General features: G+C 42.1%; 1 protein-coding gene across 1 annotated transcript in view; it reads left to right on the top strand.

The window, feature by feature from the left end:
- LOC139392627 (neuronal cell adhesion molecule a) overlaps window positions 1–19,386 on the top strand; it is a 139,176-nt gene that overhangs the window by 119,210 nt on the left and 580 nt on the right. The window contains exons 20-32 of the mRNA XM_071140738.1: window positions 2,092–2,162; window positions 2,299–2,524; window positions 2,893–3,008; window positions 3,249–3,453; window positions 3,904–4,026; window positions 4,200–4,376; window positions 5,101–5,136; window positions 8,358–8,423; window positions 8,801–8,926; window positions 9,290–9,454; window positions 10,834–10,968; window positions 11,095–11,173; window positions 18,239–19,386. The exon at window positions 18,239–19,386 is cut by the window's right edge and continues 580 nt beyond it. Coding sequence (XP_070996839.1) covers window positions 2,092–2,162; window positions 2,299–2,524; window positions 2,893–3,008; window positions 3,249–3,453; window positions 3,904–4,026; window positions 4,200–4,376; window positions 5,101–5,136; window positions 8,358–8,423; window positions 8,801–8,926; window positions 9,290–9,454; window positions 10,834–10,968; window positions 11,095–11,173; window positions 18,239–18,473 — 1,760 coding nt within the window. The 3' untranslated portion in view covers window positions 18,474–19,386. The remainder of the gene's footprint in view (window positions 1–2,091; window positions 2,163–2,298; window positions 2,525–2,892; window positions 3,009–3,248; window positions 3,454–3,903; window positions 4,027–4,199; window positions 4,377–5,100; window positions 5,137–8,357; window positions 8,424–8,800; window positions 8,927–9,289; window positions 9,455–10,833; window positions 10,969–11,094; window positions 11,174–18,238) is intronic.

Here is a 19,386-nt window from a genome sequence, read left to right as displayed (position 1 = left end):
AGTTTGTATGATGGTCATTTGCATATACTCCAGAATGTTATGAAGAGTGATCAGATGAATTGATATTAACTGCAAAGTCCCTCTTTGCCATGCAAATGAACTGAATCCCCAAAAACATTTCCACTGCATTTCAGCCCTGCCACAAAAGGACCAGCTGACATCATGTCAGTGATTCTCTCATTAACACAGGTGTGAGTGTTGACGAGGACAAGGCTGGAGATCACTCTGTCATGCTGATTGAGTTCGAATAACAGACTGGAAGCTTCAAAAGGAGGGTGGTGCTTGGAATCACTGTTCTTCCTCTGTCATCCATGGTTACCTGCAAGGAAACACGTGCCATCATCATTGCTTTGCACAAAAAGGCCTTCACAGGCAAGGATATTGCTGCCAGTAAGATTGCACCTAAATCAACCATTTATCGGATCATCAAGAACTTCAAGGAGAGCGGTTCAATTGTTGTGAAGAAGGCTTCAGGGCACCCAAGAAAGTCCAGCAAGCGCCAGGACCATCTCCTAAAGTTGATTCAGCTGCGGGATCGGGGCACCACCAGTGCAGAGCTTGCTCAGGAATGACAGCAGGCAGGTGTGAGTGCATCTGCACGCACAGTGAGGCGAAGACTTGGAGGATGGCCTGGTGTCAAGAAGAGCAGCAAAGAAGCCACTTCTCTCCAGGAAAAACATCAGGGACAGACTTATATTATGCAAAATATACAGGGATTGGACTGCTGAGGACTGGGGTAAAGTCATTTTCTCTGATGAATCCCCTTTCCGATTGTTGGGGTATCCGGAAAGAAGCTTGTCTGGAGAAGACAAGGTGAGCACTACCATCAGTCCTGTGTCATGCCAACAGTAAAGCATCCTGATACCATTCATGTGTGGGGTTGCTTCTCAGCCAAGGGAGTGGGCTCACTCACAATTTTGCCTAAGAACACAGCCATGAATAAAGAATGGTCCCAACACATCCTCCGAGATCAACTTCTCCCAACCATCCAGGAACAGTTTGGTGACGAACAATGCCTTTCCAGCATGATGGAGCACCTTGCCATTAGACAAAAGTGATAACTAAGTGGCTCGGGGAACAAAACATCAATATTTTTGATCCATGGCCAGGAAACTCCCCAGACCTTAATCCCATTGAGAATTTGTGGTCAATCCTCAAGAGGTGAATGGACAAACAAAAATCCACAAATTCTGACTAACTCCAAGCATTAATTATGCAAGAATGGGCTGCCATCAGTCAGAATGTGGCCCAGAAGTTAATTGACAGCATGCCAGGGCGGATTGCAGAGGCCTTGAAAAAGAAGGGGCAACACTGCAAATATTGACTCTTTGCATCAACTTCATGTAATTGTCAATAAAAGCCTTTGACACTTATGGAATGCTTGTAATTATACTTCATTATTCCATAGTAACATCTGACAAAAATATCTAACGACACTGAAGCAGTAGACTTTGTGAAAATTAATATTTGTCATTCTCAAAACTTTTGGCCACGACTGTAGAGTAAGATAGTCAGAAGTGTTAGAGTGAGAGGTAGGATGACTATAGAGTAAGATGGTCAGAAGTGTTAGAGTGAGAGGTAGGGATGACTATAGAGGAAGATGGTCAGAAGTGTTAGAGTGAGAGGTAGGGATGACTATAGAGGAAGATGGTCAGAAGTGTTAGAGTGAGAGGTAGGGATGACTATAGTGTAAGATGGTCAGAAGTGTTAGTTAGAGGTAGAGATGACTATAGAGTAAGATGGTCAGAAGTGTTAGAGTGAGAGGTAGGGATGACTGTAGAGGAAGATGGTCAGAAGTGTTAGAGTGAGAGGTAGGGATGACTATAGAGGAAGATGGTCAGAAGTGTTAGAGTGAGAGGTAGGGATGACTATAGTGTAAGATGGTCAGAAGTGTTAGTTAGAGGTAGAGATGACTATAGAGGAAGATGGTCAGAAGTGTTAGAGTGAGAGGTAGGGATGACTGTAGAGGAAGATGGTCAGAAGTGTTAGAGTGAGAGGTAGGGATGACTACAGTGTAAGAAGGTTCTGATGTACACTGTAGAAAAGGCAAGAGGTTTGGTCTGATCTGTGATCTGTTTGTGATTCTGTTAGCTCCAGATGTGAATCCAACAGATGTCCATGGTGTTGGAATTGAACATAATAACTTAGTAATCTCATGGAAGGTAAGGTATGCTCCATCTCAAGTATAACCAGTATCATTAGTCCTAATTCAGCAGCCTACAGTGAGTATTCATGGTGTCACCATCTCACTATTAGCCCAGTGAAGACCCCTCTTCCCCTGTAATATCTCTGCCTTAGGAGCTGACAGGCCTCCAGTCCAATGGACCAGGACTACAGTACAAGGTGAACTGGAGACAGAAGGATGTGGAGGAGGACTGGTTGTCTGAGACCGTGGCTAACACCTCCAAGTATGTGGTGTCAGGCACGCCCACTTTCGTACCCTACGAGGTCAAAGTTCAGGCGGTAAACGACTACGGAAACGGACCAGCGCCTGAGGCGGTGGTGGGGTATTCTGGAGAGGACGGTGAGTATTGTTGTGTGTGTGTGTGTGTGTGTGTGTGTGTGTGTGTGTGTGTGTGTGTGTGTGTGTGTGTGTGTGTGTGTGTGTGTGTGTGTGTGTGTGTGTGTGTGTGTGTGTGTGTGTGTGTGTGTGTGTGTGTGTGTAGAGAGGACTGTGAGTACTACTACTGTACATGGGTAGGTCTATGTAAATGAGGAGGTTGTGAATGGACAGAGGAATGGTCTTTTTCAAACAGAAAACTGCCACCATAATTTCCAGTAACTTCTAGATCCAATCATTTCTAGTTAGAATGCAAATTAGAAGGTTGTTGTCATGAAATATTTGATGCCAGTATGGAGTATAGTCTGTTGAAATCTTTGTCTGTCACTCAGTGCCCATGTCAGCCCCAGAGAGTGTCCAGGTGCTGGTTCAGAACGGGACGCTAGCAGAGGTTCACTGGGAGCCTGTCCTCACCTCAATGGTCAGGGGACGACTCCAGGGCTACAAGGTACTGTACACAGAGATCCTCACAATGTGGAGAAATATTTATTATCACCACAATATATTGGTAGTTAAATTCATCAGTTAGTGTCACAGTTAAGGGGTAACATTCTGGTATGTTTTGCCAAAATGCCCAGATCTTCCTGTAGTCAGGTGGGAATAAGTAGGACATCTGACCATCATGGAACCAGGAAGAACCTGGTCATTTAGACCAGAATGTTTGTCTGATGTGTGTGTGGTCCTGCAGGTGTCCTACTGGCGTGAGCGTGGCCTCCACCAGGCAGAGGCTCAGCAGGAGGAGCAGCAGGTGTTGCTCTTCAGTGGAAACAGGACTGACGGCAGACTACCAGGCCTCAAACCCTACAGCCTCTATACACTGAACATCAGGGTGGTCAACGGCAAGGGAGAGGGGCCCCCCAGCCCCAACCACAACTTTGAGACCCCAGAGGGAGGTGAGGGGCCTCATTCAGACTCCTAATGTTGTTGGATACTCTGTGTTTAATCCATATACCACAGGAGGCTGGTGAGGGGAGGACGGCTCATAATAATGAATGGAATGGATTAAATGGAATGGTAGTCATGGAAACTAGATGGTTCATGTATTGGAGACCCTTCCATCCATTCCTCTCCAGCCATTACTATGAGCCCATCCTCCCCATTTAAAGTTCCACCTGCCACCACTACCGTATACATATAGCCATGCATTGTGCTATACTGTTGGCAGGGGCTGACTATGGGCCGGAAACAATGCTAAACAAATCAGGTTAGAATGGTTCTATCTGTACGTTACTGTATGGTTTTGTGCCTATGAATGGTGGTTTTCTTTAGTTCATGAGTCATTTTGTATAATTGCATCCACACGTTATGACATTGTATCCATGTGTTTATCTGCGTGTGTTTAGTCCCTGGTCCTCCTTCCTTCTTGCGTATAAAGAACACCGACATGGACTCTCTGACGCTGGAGTGGGGTCCTCCACAGGACAACAATGGTCGCCTCACCGGCTACACACTCAAATACCAGCCAGGTAAGTCTGCTGAGCAATTTGATGCATTTTTATTGTGGCGTCTGTGGCTGACCCTGGCTTCCAACCCTTCTGGGTGTGTATGTGTGTGTGCCTCACTGGATTGGTTTGAAATCAAAGGAAGTATTTCAATATCTTTATCCTTATGCATCTCTCTCTCCCTCTCTCTCTCTCAGTCAACAGCTCCAATGAGCTTGGTCCCGTTGAGGAGATGATGTTCCCAGCCAATGAGACCACCGTTATCCTGGCCGACCTCAAGTACAGCACCCGCTATAAGTTCTACTTCAACGCTAAGACCATCAAGGGCTCCGGCCCAACCATCACAGAGGAGGCTGTCACTATCATGGATGAAGGTGAGCTTTACGTAGAATGACATGTTATTGATTTATTTATTCAACCTTTCTTTAACTAAGCAAGTCAGTTTAGAATGCAAGTCATTTGGAATGACGGCCTATCCCGGCCAAACCAACGGGCAACACTAGAATGAAATACAACACTAGAATGGCCATTGGCATGCCGGTAAGGTGATTAGAGGACGGCCATCTTGGTCATGTAATCTAATGTATCTCTATGGAGCTTTAGGTACAGTGAAAGCAAATTGTACAGTGTTATGGGTGTGTTGAAGTTATTATTTGTCTCAACTCAACACTCTAAAGCCGCTGTCTATGAATTTGAGAGTGGTTTCTCTCAGATTTCTCTCAGCTGTTTACCAAAAAAAGTGGTGGGTGGCAGCTTACAGCTTGTAGCTTTTCCTACAGCGCAGCGTCCGACATTTCCTACAGCGTCCCATGTGAGAGTCTTTGTTTTCTCAGCGGATAACACACGTTTCAGGTTGCATGGACTCTGACGTGTTCCAGCGTGGTAAAACTGTCCCCCGTGTTGTTCCACCTGTAGTGAATCATTCTGTTTTGCGTGAACCTGGTGAAAAAAGACTTTGTCTTTAAAATGGGAACACTGTAGGATCTAGTTGTACTTTTTCCTTGCTCACCTACTTACATCCCCTCTGCCTGTGTTTGTCTTCTCTTCTCTCTGTCTCTCTTTATTCCTCTCTTTCTCTTTCTCCTCTTCTCTCTGAAGCCTTTATTCAGCAACCCATAGTAGATGTGTTCAAAGGTAAAATAAGTCTCTCAGCGGAGGCACCTGCATGTTCTACCAGTTACTAGACCCTGATAGATATCTACTGTAGATCTGTCTGCATGTTCTACCAGTTACTAGACCCTGATAGATAGCTACTGTAGATCTGTCTGCATGTCCTACCAGTTACTAGACCCTGATAGATAGCTACTGTAGATCTGTCTGCATGTTCTACCAGTTACTAGACCCTGATAGATAGCTACTGTAGATCTGTCTGCATGTCCTACCAGTTACTAGACCCTGATAGATAGCTACTGTATATCTGTCTGCATGTTCTACCAGTTACTAGACCCTGATAGATAGCTACTGTAGATATGTCTGCATGTTCTACCAGTTACTCGGCCCTGATAGATAGCTACTGTAGATCTGTCTGCATGTTCTACTAGGTAGAGAAACTAGACCCTGATAGATAGCTACTGTATATCTGTCTGCATGTTCTACCAGTTACTAGACCCTGATAGATATCTACTGTAGATCTGTCTGCATGTTCTACCAGTTACTAGACCCTGATAGATAGCTACTGTAGATCTGTCTGCATGTTCTACCAGTTACTAGACCCTGATAGATATCTACTGTTATCTGTCTGCATGTTCTTCCAGTTACTAGACCCTGATAGATAGCTACTGTAGATCTGTCTGCATGTTCTACCAGTTACTAGACCCTGATAGATAGCTACTGTAGATCTGTCTGCATGTCCTACCAGTTACTAGACCCTGATAGATAGCTACTGTAGATCTGTCTGCATGTTCTACTAGGTAGAGAAACTAGACCCTGATAGATAGCTACTGTATATCTGTCTGCATGTTCTACCAGTTACTAGACCCTGATAGATATCTACTGTAGATCTGTCTGCATGTTCTACCAGTTACTAGACCCTGATAGATAGCTACTGTAGATCTGTCTGCATGTTCTACCAGTTACTAGACCCTGATAGATATCTACTGTTATCTGTCTGCATGTTCTTCCAGTTACTAGACCCTGATAGATAGCTACTGTAGATCTGTCTGCATGTTCTACCAGTTACTAGACCCTGATAGATAGCTACTGTAGATCTGTCTGCATGTCCTACCAGTTACTAGACCCTGATAGATAGCTACTGTATATCTGTCTGCATGTTCTACCAGTTACTAGACCCTGATAGATAGCTACTGTAGATATGTCTGCATGTTCTACCAGTTACTCGGCCCTGATAGATAGCTACTGTAGATCTGTCTGCATGTTCTACTAGGTAGAGAAACTAGACCCTGATAGATAGCTACTGTATATCTGTCTGCATGTTCTACCAGTTACTAGACCCTGATAGATATCTACTGTAGATCTGTCTGCATGTTCTACCAGTTACTAGACCCTGATAGATAGCTACTGTATATCTGTCTGCATGTTCTACCAGTTACTAGACCCTGATAGATATCTACTGTTATCTGTCTGCATGTTCTTCCAGTTACTAGACCCTGATAGATAGCTACTGTAGATCTGTCTGCATGTTCTACCAGTTACTAGACCCTGATAGATAGCTACTGTAGATCTGTCTACATGTCCTACCAGTTACTAGACCCTGATAGATAGCTACTGTATATCTGTCTGCATGTTCTACCAGTTACTAGACCCTGATAGATAGCTACTGTAGATATGTCTGCATGTTCTACCAGTTACTCGGCCCTGATAGATAGCTACTGTAGATCTGTCTGCACGTTCTACTAGGTAGAGAAACTAGACCCTGATAGATAGCTACTGTATATCTGTCTGCATGTTCTACCAGTTACTAGACCCTGATAGATAGCTACTGTAGATCTGTCTGCATGTTCTACCAGTTACTCGGCCCTGATAGATAGCTACTGTAGATCTGTCTGCATGTTCTACTAGGTAGAGAAACTAGACCCTGATAGATAGCTACTGTAGATCTGTCTGCATGTTCTACTAGGTAGAGAAACTAGACCCTGATAGATAGCTACTGTAGATCTGTCTGCATGTTCTACCAGTTACTAGACCCTGATTGATAGCTACTGTAGATCTGTCTGCATGTTCTACCAGTTACTAGACCCTGATAGATAGCTACTGTAGATCTGTCTGCATGTTCTACCAGTTACTAGACCCTGATAGATAGCTACTGTAGATCTGTCTGCATGTGCCTTCCTCCATCATCAGTGAGCTGTAGCATGATGTACTACAGTACCCATAATGCTCTATGTTAGCTACTGTGGGAGTAGATGTTCACTCTAATGCTACGTTCCAATAGCCAGTCTAGAATACGGCTTAGAATGCATGCCGCCAATGCATTTCCTCATTCTAAGTGGTAAAGTAAAGAAATCAGCCTATTACTGCTTTCATTGCATCCGCAAGCACCAACCCTTGTGTCCAATTCACCTTAAAAGACCTAAATGGATGAATAGCAATGTTGTAGGCTACTCATGTCTTTCATTTGCTGTCTTTCCTCCTCTTTCCTTGCCCTCGCTCATGAATTCATTCCATCACTGTACCATGTGTTTTATTAAACCATCCTGTATGATGTTAAATACTATAACTACTATAACTACCTCTCCTGTATAATGTTAACCACTATAACTACCTGTCCTGTATGATGTTAACTACTATAACTACTATAACTACCTCTCCTATATGATGTTAACTACTATAACTACTATAACTACCTGTCCTGTATGATGTTAACTACTATAACTACTATAACTACCTGTCCTGTATGATGTTAACTACTATAACTACTATAACTACCTGTCCTGCATGATGCTGTACCATTGGACAGTCTTCATGCTGTTAACTACTCTACCTCTAACTACTATAACTACCTGTCCTGTATGATGTTAACCACTATAACTACCTCTCCTGTATGATGTTAACTACTATAACTACTATAACTACCTCTCCTGTATGATGTTAACCACTATAACTACCTCTCCTGTATGATGTTAACTACTATAACTACCTGTCCTGTATGGTGTTAACTAATATAACTACTATAACTACCTGTCCTGCATGATGCTGTACCATTGGAAAGTCTGCATGCTGTTAACTACTCTACCTCTAACTACTATAACTAATATAATAACTCTATAGTATTGTGGTACTATTTGTTTGTCTGCCCTTGTGGTGGTGGTGCCTGTGGTGTCTGTGGTGCCTGTGGTGCCTGTGCTGTCTGTGCTGTCTGTGGTGTCTTACTCTTCTCTGTGGTGTTGTTGTTTCAGGCTACACAGAACCCCATCTTCCAATCTCTCCCATCACTCAGTCTCTGCGCCCCCCGTTTCACAAGGGTACTACAGCCATTCCCCGAGTCCCTTACCTCTCTTCTCCATAAGATCTCTAAAGAGGAACATGTTAACTCATCGTTTAGGGCAGTTGTGTGTCCTGTGTCTAGCTTGCATATGACAAATGATTAGTTCTCAGGGAAATATGGTGGGAAATGCAGGAAAGGCAGAATACCTGTCGATATTTAGTTATAGGTGTGACTCATTTTCTGGAAAACAGACCATTATTAGATTACAAAGTCTACAGTTTGTATTTGAGTCTAAGTTCCTTCCTCCGTGACCGTCTGTAACGTCCTATCTCTCTGAAACTTGTATGTTACTGGCTACGGTTCCAACCTGTGTCGCTCAACAACTGTCCTGTATGTTCTTCCCTGTGTGACCAGTGCGTCCGATAGGCCCGGCGTTCACCAATGTAAACTCCTCTGTGGTGGGAGAGGAGGGAGCAGTGATAAGTTGGGAATACTTTGGACCAGATAAGAATGTGTATGTGGAGTATATTGTAGAAAACAGTAAGCTATTCCTACTTCTATACAATATCGTCTCATCGCATCACAAAGCAAATTGCATGTAAATAAACACACAGTTAAGCATATAAACTGCCTGTCAAGCATATAACCTTAATACGGTTAAAGTGTCATTGTTAATTTATTCCAAAACCTGGATCATCAATTCCCATAAACATGATTTTACAAACCCACTGTTAACATACCTCATAGAATGAGGAAGTGGCATGTTTACCTCAAAAGTTTTCAGCAATAAAACGTTTTTCAGTGCATATACGTCATATCATCCACACAAATACTTGCCTTTTTTAATACATACCTTCCTTCTCTCTATTTTGACTTTCTCCCCAACGCCTCCATTCCCTCCAGGTAAAGAAGACTGGACAAAAGAGTGTGTAAACGGCAGCAGCGGGTCTCAGACCTATCTGATAAAGGGCTTAAAGCCGGGGACGTCCTATAGGGTTCGGCTGGTAGTTAAAGATCACTCTGAGGCTACCATACACAGTACAGAGGAGCTAGTGATAACGCTGCCAGGTGAGGCAGCATGTCCAGAGCGCTCTGCCTCGGTGTACTGCAGGGTTGGGGACAATTCCATTTCAATATTAGTCCATTCAGGACGTTAACTGTTCCACTTACAATTCTATTTCCTCATTGCTTTTCAATGAATTGGAAGTGACTGAATTGAACTGGAATTGAGCCCAACCCTGATGTACGGTAGATGATTGTTCCTTGTAGTTGCCTGCATCCTCCTTCCATACCCTCTTCCCATGGTCAGATCTCCATCAGACCTGTTAAAGTCTGTGGTGTGGCTAGAGTAACAGCATGGTCAGATCTCCATCAGACCTGTTAAAGTCTGTGGTGTGGCTAGAGTAACAGCATGGTCAGATCTCCATCAGACCTGTTAAAGTCTGTGGTGTGGATAGAGTAACAGCATGGTCAGATCTCCATCAGACCTGTTCAAGTCTGTGGTGTGGCTAGTGTAACAGCATGGTCAGATCTCCATCAGACCTGTTCAAGTCTGTGGTGTGGCTAGTGTAACAGCATGGTCAGATCTCCATCAGACCTGTTCAAGTCTGTGGTGTAGCTAGAGTAACAGCATGGTCAGATCTCCATCAGTCTGACCTGTTAAAGTCTGTGGTGTAGCTAGTGTAACAGCATGGTCAGATCTCCATCAGACCTGTTCAAGTCTGTGGTGTGGCTAGTGTAACAGCATGGTCAGATCTCCATCAGACCTGTTCAAGTCTGTGGTGTAGCTAGTGTAACAGCATGGTCAGATCTCAATCAGACCTGTTCAAGTCTGTGGTGTGGCTAGTGTAACAGCATGGTCAGATCTCCATCAGACCTGTTCAAGTCTGTGGTGTAGCTAGTGTAACAGCATGGTCAGATCTCCATCAGACCTGTTCAAGTGTGTGGTGTAGCTAGTGTAACAGCATGGTCAGATCTCAATCAGACCTGTTCAAGTCTGTGGTGTAGCTAGTGTAACAGCATGGTAAGAGCGAGGTTTGAAGCATGCCTCATGATGTCCTTAGTTCATTTTAGGAATCCTGTCTCTTTTCAGTTTGTGTGCAGTGAAAGTTGAGTGAAACACACTGTATGTTCAGTAGAGGGTCGTTGTCGTTGCATGTGTTCATATAGAAAACAGGAATACATTTTTTTCACCCTTAAACAATTTTTGTGAAATTCCCTCCCTCTTCTTAATTTAATTTAACCGTGATTTATACAGGTCCTTGCCTGCACCACTCTGTCGTCAAATGTTCCCCTGTCAACAGGACTCTGACAACCTTTTCCCTTTTCTTCTTCCTGTGTGTGTGTGTGTGTGTGTGTGTGTGTGTGTGTGTGTGTGTGTGCGTGTGTGTGTGTGTGTGCGTGTGTGTGCGTGTGCATGTGTGTGCGTATGTGTCTGTGTGTGTCAGAAGCAATGAAAAGCGACCAGGTAGACCTAGCCACTCAGGGTTGGTTCATAGGGCTGATGTGTGCCATCGCTCTCCTCATCCTCGTCCTTCTCATCATCTGCTTCATCAAGAGGAACAAGGGAGGGAAATACCCAGGTACACACACACACACACACACACACACACACACACACACACACACACACACACACACACACACACACACACACACACACACACACCCTAGACATTCAGCAACAATGATGTGTATTCTATCCACAGTGAAAGAAAAAGAGGATGCTCATCAAGACCCAGAGATCCAGCCTATGAAGGATGATGATGGGACGTTTGGAGAGTACAGGTGAGAGAGACTCTGGAACACAACACACACACACACACACACACATTCCCCTTGAAGACTACTGTACTTGTTCCATGTTGTTCTGATTGACATGTTGTTCTGATTGACATGTTGTTCTGATTGACATGTTTGGATGTGTAGAACATTTTACCAAGGAACAAGGAAACTCTCCCTTCCTGACTCCCTCGAGGCAAGACAGAATCTACACCTCTCTGTGTTTAATTAACAAGACAGAATCTACACCTGTCTGTTTTTAATTAACAAGACAGAATCTACACCTGTCTGTTTTTAATTAACAAGACAGAATCTACACCTCTCTGTGTTTAATTAACAAGACAGAATCTACACCTGTCTGTTTTTAATTAACAAGACAGAATCTACACCTCTCTGTGTTTAATTAACAAGACAGAATCTACACCTGTCTGTTTTTAATTAACAAGACAGAATCTACACCTCTCTGTGTTTAATTAACAAGACAGAATCTACACCTCTCTGTGTTTAATTAACAAGACAGAATCTACACCTCTCTGTGTTTAATTAACAAGACAGAATCTACACCTCTCTGTGTTTAATTAACAAGACAGAATCTACACCTGTCTGTTTTTAATTAACAAGACAGAATCTACACCTGTCTGTTTTTAATTAACAAGACAGAATCTACACCTCTCTGTGTTTAATTAACAAGACAGAATCTACACCTCTCTGTGTTTAATTAACAAGACAGAATCTACACCTGTCTGTTTTTAATTAACAAGACAGAATCTACACCTCTGTTTTTAATTAACAAGACAGAATCTACACCTCTGTTTTTAATTAACAAGACAGAATCTACACCTCTGTTTTTAATTAACAAGACAGAATCTACACCTCTGTTTTTAATTAACAAGACAGAATCTACACCTCTGTTTTTAATTAACAAGACAGAATCTACACCTCTGTGTTTAATTAACAAGACAGAATCTACACCTGTCTGTTTTTAATTAACAAGACAGAATATACACCTCTCTGTGTTTACTTAACAAGACAGAATCTACACCTGTCTGTTTTTAATTAACAAGACAGAATATACACCTCTGTGTGTTTAATTAACAAGACAGAATCTACACCTCTGTGTTTAATTAACACTGTAAATACTGTACTTTACACATATGATTTCATAATAAATCAAAGCAACTTTTATACATTAGTGTGTGTGTGTGCAAATAGTATGTATTTTAATGTAACATTAAAAACAGCTGTCATGCTATCATTGATGAGAAGTTGTATCAAGCTTTGCTGCTGAAAGTGTCTCAATCTGCATCTTGTGATATCATCATCATACTTTGTGTGCCAAATCTTTTGGGGTTTTTAGTTTTTAGTTAGTATAGTAATAATAATTGTGGCGCTTCAAACGTGTTGACTGATATCAGGCTGCTACTGTAATACATGGGTTGACTGTTTGATATCAGGCTGCTACTGTAATACATGGGTTGACTGTTTGATATCAGGCTGCCACTGTAATACATGGGTTGACTGTTTGATATCAGGCTGCTACTGTAATACATGGGTTGACTGTTTGAAATCAGGCTGCCACTGTAATACATGGGTTGACTGTTTGATATCAGGCTGCTACTGTAATACATGGGTTGACTGTTTGATATCAGGCTGCTACTGTAATACATGGGTTGACTGTTTGATATCAGGCTGCTACTGTAACACATGGGTTGACTGTTTGATATCAGGCTGCTACTGTAATACATGGGTTGACTGTTTGATATCAGGCTGCTACTGTAATACATGGGTTGACTGTTTGATATCAGGCTGCTACTGTAACACATGGGTTGACTGTTTGATATCAGGCTGCTACTGTAACACATGGGTTGACTGTTTGATATCTGGCTGCTACTGTAATACATGGGTTGACTGTTTGATATCAGGCTGCTACTGTAATAAAGCACATAGCAGAATGTATTTTCTCATCCACCACTCTTCATGTGTTCCTCCATTGTTCTCTGTCTTTGGGGTGTAGGTCCCTGGAAAGGTAAGAGGGTTAGCATTATGCTATGAGCATACAGCAAGCCTGGCATGCAACACACACACCGTCTGATACAGGTCTGTGTGTGTGTCTAAACTGATACTAAAGGAGACAGCTGGGCCTTGTCGAACCCAGCACAGATTATACCGTGTCAGTTTAACTCACCTGTTTGTTGGCCAGCACCTGATTGTAATCCGGTTCTATAACACTAACATTCACTAACATCAGAAGCTACTATTTGACTGCATATCCTGTTTGGCTTCATTTTCAGTTGCTTTCAATGATTCCTTTTGGGTAGAAAAATTTCAACATTCGGTTGTATTTATGAGTTGTGCCATTGTAATGTCGATCTAATATAGGTATATACACAGAGTGTATAAAACATTAACGACACCTTCCTAATATTGAATTGCACCTTGTTTTGCACTCAGAACAGTCTCAATTCCTCTGGGCATGGACTCTACAAGGTTTCAAAAGCGTTCCCCAGAGAGGCTGGCCCATGTTGACTCCAATGCTTCCCACAGTTGTGTCAAGTTGGCTGGATGTCCTTTAGGTGGTGGACCATTCTTGATACACACAGGAAACTGTTGAAAGTGAAAAACCCAGCAGCGTTGCAGTTCTTGACACAAACCAGTGTGCTTGGTACCTACTACCAAACCCTGTTCAAAGGCACTCCAATGTTTTGTCTTGCCCATTCACCCTCTGAATGACACACATAGACAATCCATGTCTCAATTGTCAAAACGCTTAAAAATCATTATTTAACCTGTCTTCCCCCTTCGTCTAGACTGATTGAAGTGGATTTAACCAGTGACAAGGTACCATGGCTTTCACCTGGATTCATCTGGTCATTCTGTCATGACAAGATAAAAGATAACACTTCACTTAAATCAGGTGCTCTGTCATGGAAAGAGAAGGTATCGTTAATGTTTTGTACACTCAGTGTTGTTATTTCTATACGGTATAAATGTCTGACATATTCTGGCATAGATAGAATACGAGAGGTGAGGAAACACTAAGGACAGCATTACTAAGTCCATTATACCTGTGTATTGTCACCGTGGTGTTAATGTTGAACAGGATATAGTGTTAATGTTGAACAGGATATAGTGTTAATGTTGAACAGGATATAGTGTCACCGTAGTGTTAATGTTGAACAGGATATAGTGTCACCGTAGTGTTAATGTTGAACAGGATATAGTGTTAATGTTGAACAGGATATAGTGTTAATGTTGAACAGGTTATATTGTCACCGTGGTGTTAATGTTGAACAGGATATATTGTCACTGTGGTGTTAATTTTGAACAGGATATAGTGTCACCATGGTGTTAATGTTGACAGGATATAGTGTCACTGTAGTGTTAATGTTGAACAGGATATAGTGTCACCATGGTGTTAATGTTGAACAGGATATAGTGTCACTGTGGTGTTAATGTTGAACAGGATATAGTGTCACTGTGGTGTTAATGTTGAGAAGGATATAGTGTCACTGTGGTGTTAGTGTTAATGTTGAACAGGATATAGTGTCACCGTAGTGTTAATGTTGAACAGGATATAGTGTCACCGTGGTGTTAATGTTGAACAGGATATAGTGTCACTGTGGTGTTAATGTTGAACAGGATATAGTGTCACCATGGTGTTAATGTTGACAGGATATAGTGTCACTGTAGTGTTAATGTTGAACAGGATATAGTGTCACCATGGTGTTAATGTTGAACAGGATATAGTGTCACTGTGGTGTTAATGTTGAACAGGATATAGTGTCACTGTGGTGTTAATGTTGAGAAGGATATAGTGTCACTGTGGTGTTAGTGTTAATGTTGAACAGGATATAGTGTCACCGTAGTGTTAATGTTGAACAGGATATAGTGTCACCGTGGTGTTAATGTTGAACAGGATATAGTGTCACCGTGGTGTTAATGTTGAACAGGATATAGTGTCACCGTAGTGTTAATGTTGAACAGGATATAGTGTCACCGTGGTGTTAATGTTGAACAGGATATAGTGTCACTGTAGTGTTAATGTTGAACAGGATATAGTGTTAATGTTGAACAGGATATAGTGTTAATGTTGAACAGGATATAGTGTTAATGTTGAACAGGATATAGTGTTAATGTTGAACAGGATATAGTGTCACTGTGGTGTTAATGTTGACCTGGATATAGTGTTAATGTTGAATAGGATATAGTGTCACTGTGGTGTTAATGTTGAGCAGGATATAGTGTCACTGTGGTGTTAATGTTGAACAGGATATAGTGTCACCGTAGTGTTAATGTTGACCAGGATATAGTGTCACAGTGGTGTTAATGTTGAGCAGGATATAGTGTCACTGTGGTGTTAATGTTGAACAGGATATAGTGTCACTGTAGTGTTAATGTTGAACAGGATATAGTGTTAATGTTGAACAGGATATAGTGTTAATGTTGAACAGGATATAGTGTTAATGTTGAACAGGATATAGTGTTAATGTTGAACAGGATATAGTGTTAATGTTGAACAGGATATAGTGTTAATGTTGAATAGGATATAGTGTCACCGTAGTGTTAATGTTGAACAGGATATAGTGTTAATGTTGAACAGGATATAGTGTCACCGTAGTGTTAATGTGGAACAGGATATAGTGTTAATGTTGAACAGGATATAGTGTTAATGTTGAGCAGGATATAGTGTCACTGTGGTGTTAATGTTGAACAGGATATAGTGTTAATGTTGAACAGGTTATATTGTCACCGTGGTGTTAATGTTGAACAGGATATAGTGTTAATGTTGAACAGGATATAGTGTTAATGTTGAACAGGATATAGTGTTAATGTTGAACAGGATATAGTGTTAATGTTGAATAGGATATAGTGTCACCGTGGTGTTAATGTTGAACAGGATATAGTGTCACCGTAGTGTTAATGTTGAACAGGATATAGTGTTAATGTTGAACAGGATATAGTGTCACCATAGTGTTAATGTGGAACAGGATATAGTGTTAATGTTGAACAGGATATAGTGTTAATGTTGAGCAGGATATAGTGTCACTGTGCTGTTAATGTTGAGCAGGATATAGTGTCACTGTGGTGTTAATGTTGAACAGGATTTAGTGTTAATGTTGAACAGGATATAGTGTCACCGTAGTGTTAATGTGGAACAGGATATAGTGTTAATGTTGAACAGGATATAGTGTTAATGTTGAGCAGGATATAGTGTCACTGTGGTGTTAATGTTGAACAGGATATAGTGTTAATGTTGAACAGGTTATATTGTCACCGTGGTGTTAATGTTGAACAGGATATAGTGTTAATGTTGAACAGGATATAGTGTCAATGTTGAACAGGATATAGTGTCACCGTAGTGTTAATGTGGAACAGGATATAGTGTTAATGTGGAACAGGATATAGTGTTAATGTTGAGCAGGATATAGTGTTAATGTGGAACAGGATATAGTGTTAATGTGGAACAGGATATAGTGTTAATGTGGAACAGGATATAGTGTTAATGTTGAACAGGATATAGTGTTAATGTGGAACAGGATATAGTGTTAATGTTGAACAGGATATAGTGTCACCGTGGTGTTAATGTTGAACAGGATATAGTGTCACCGTGGTGTTAATGTTGAACAGGATATAGTGTCACTGTGGTATTAATGTTGAACAGGCTATAGTGTCACTGTGGTGTTAATGTGGAACAGGATATAGTGTTAATGTTGAACAGGATATAGTGTTAATGTGGAACAGGATATAGTGTTAATGTGGAACAGGATATAGTGTTAATGTTGAACAGGATATAGTGTTAATGTGGAACAGGATATAGTGTTAATGTTGAACAGGATATAGTGTCACCGTGGTGTTAATGTTGAACAGGATATAGTGTCACCGTGGTGTTAATGTTGAACAGGATATAGTGTCACTGTGGTATTAATGTTGAACAGGCTATAGTGTCACCGTGGTGTTAATGTTGAACAGGCTATAGTGTCACCGTGGTGTTAATGTTGAACAGGCTATAGTGTCACCGTGGTGTTAATGTTGAACAGGATATAGTGTCACTGTGGTATTAATGTTGAACAGGATATAGTGTCACTGTGGTATTAATGTTGAACAGGATATAGTGTCACTGTGGTGTTAATGTTGAACAGGATATAGTGTCACCGTGGTGTTAATGTTGAACAGGATATAGTGTCACCGTGGTGTTAATGTTGAACAGGATATAGTGTCACTGTGGTGTTAATGTTGAACAGGATTTAGTGTCACCGTGGTATTAATGTTGAACAGGATTTAGTGTCACCGTGGTGTTAATGTTGAACAGCATATAGTGTCACTGTGGTGTTAATGTTGAACAGGATATAGTGTCACTGTGGTGTTAATGTTGAACAGGATATAGTGTCACCGTGGTGTTAATGTTGAACAGGATATAGTGTCACCGTGGTGTTAATGTTGAACAGGATATAGTGTCACCGTGGTGTTAATGTTGAACAGGATATAGTGTTAATGTTGAACAGGATATAGTGTTAATGTTGAACAGGATATAGTGTTAATGTTGAACAGGATATAGTGTCACCGTGGTGTTAATGTTGAACAGGATATAGCCTGCTGCACTTCTACTGGTAGATTGATCCACCAGAATCAGTTCAGTTTGTAATTTCAATAAAAGGGTTTTTGTACGACTCAGCCCCTCGACTCCAGACCATTAAGACCCCTGTGCATTTTGGACAGATCTGTTATTTGAATCCCTCTGAGTCTTTAATGCATGTAGATTTAATGGATAGCACATGGTCTGATGTCTGCCTAGTATGTGCGTTATGTTGAGAAGCACGCCTTATTGATTGAAATGGAATCATGTCAAAGTATTCGTCACCAAGTCCAGTCCCGCAGATCTAGGTGTTCCAGGCTTTTGCTCCAGCCAAGCTTGAACACATCCTAAACAAGACCTTGGTCAGGTGAATTAGGTGCATCAATGCCAGGCTGGAACAAAACCCTGCACCCCCTGTATCTCTCCAGGACCAAACTTAGCCACCACTATCTGACCTAAAGTAAACCGTTTCTCTGCCTCTCCCTCCTAACCCTTAGTGACACGGAGGACCACAAGCCTCTGAAGGGCAGCCGGACGCCGTCCAACGGAACGGTGAAGAGGGACGACAGTGATGACAGCCTGGTGGACTACGGCGAGGGAGGGGATGGGCAGTTCAACGAGGATGGATCCTTCATCGGCCAGTACAGCGGCAAGAAGGAGAAAGACACGCATGAGGGCAATGAGAGCTCCGAGGCCCCCTCGCCGGTCAACGCTATGAACTCCTTCGTCTAGGTAGAGAGACAGTCACCGCTAGCCGATGGCGATGCCATGACGACTGGCTGCCATGGAAACCGTCACTGTGGTGACCTGACCTGTCACCATGGAGACCTGCCACCATAAGGACGTGTCACCATGGAGACTCATCACCGTGGTGACCTGTCACTGTGGCCACCCATCACCATGGCTACTTCTGTCACACCCTGTCATCTCTCCACAGCCTGCCCCTTCTGCCCGCCAACTCCCCACCCCCCCCCATCACACTGTGACTACTCTCACCACCCTCACTATCACACAATGGGAGAAACAACTAACCAACCAGAACAGACATGAGAAGAAGAACCTTAGAACCATTTGAAAAAGTAGAAGGAGGGATGTAGGAGCCCAGAAACAGACAGAGAGAGATGGCGGATGGAGGAGAAGGCAACACTGACAAGCAGGAAGTGGAGGAATGTATTCCAGGAGCAGACTGGGTTGGTTCTCATCACCCAGACTGCTCCACAAAGTGCTGGAGAGGGCATGTGTGTGTTAGGGCCATTTTAGCTTTTGCAAACGTATATATGATGACATATATAGATCGTTGTCTTTTTGCAAACAATGATATCCATTAGAATATATATTTTCTCCACATCACCCAACATGGCAGTCAACAGTATACATTCTTCCATTCTATACATTCATCTGCTTCTGATTAATATACTGCATGGAATGAATGATATTCTAAACCATTACACACGGAATCATACTGGTGTCTAGTGTGGGAGCAGAGACTCACGTTGACTGACTGTACGTGATGACGCGGTGCACACCTTCAACTACTGGTTATGCCTTTCATCATCTTACCTTTCTACTGTCAGAAGTGTTATATTGGTGTTATAATACGGGGAAAAAACTATGGCGTCATCAATGTCTTTGTGGACATTGCTGT

Source organism: Oncorhynchus clarkii, chromosome 33 (genome assembly GCF_045791955.1).
Source record: "Oncorhynchus clarkii lewisi isolate Uvic-CL-2024 chromosome 33, UVic_Ocla_1.0, whole genome shotgun sequence".
In the NCBI taxonomy this organism is placed as follows: domain Eukaryota; kingdom Metazoa; phylum Chordata; class Actinopteri; order Salmoniformes; family Salmonidae; genus Oncorhynchus; species Oncorhynchus clarkii.
This window is presented reverse-complemented; position numbering and strand designations above follow the sequence as displayed.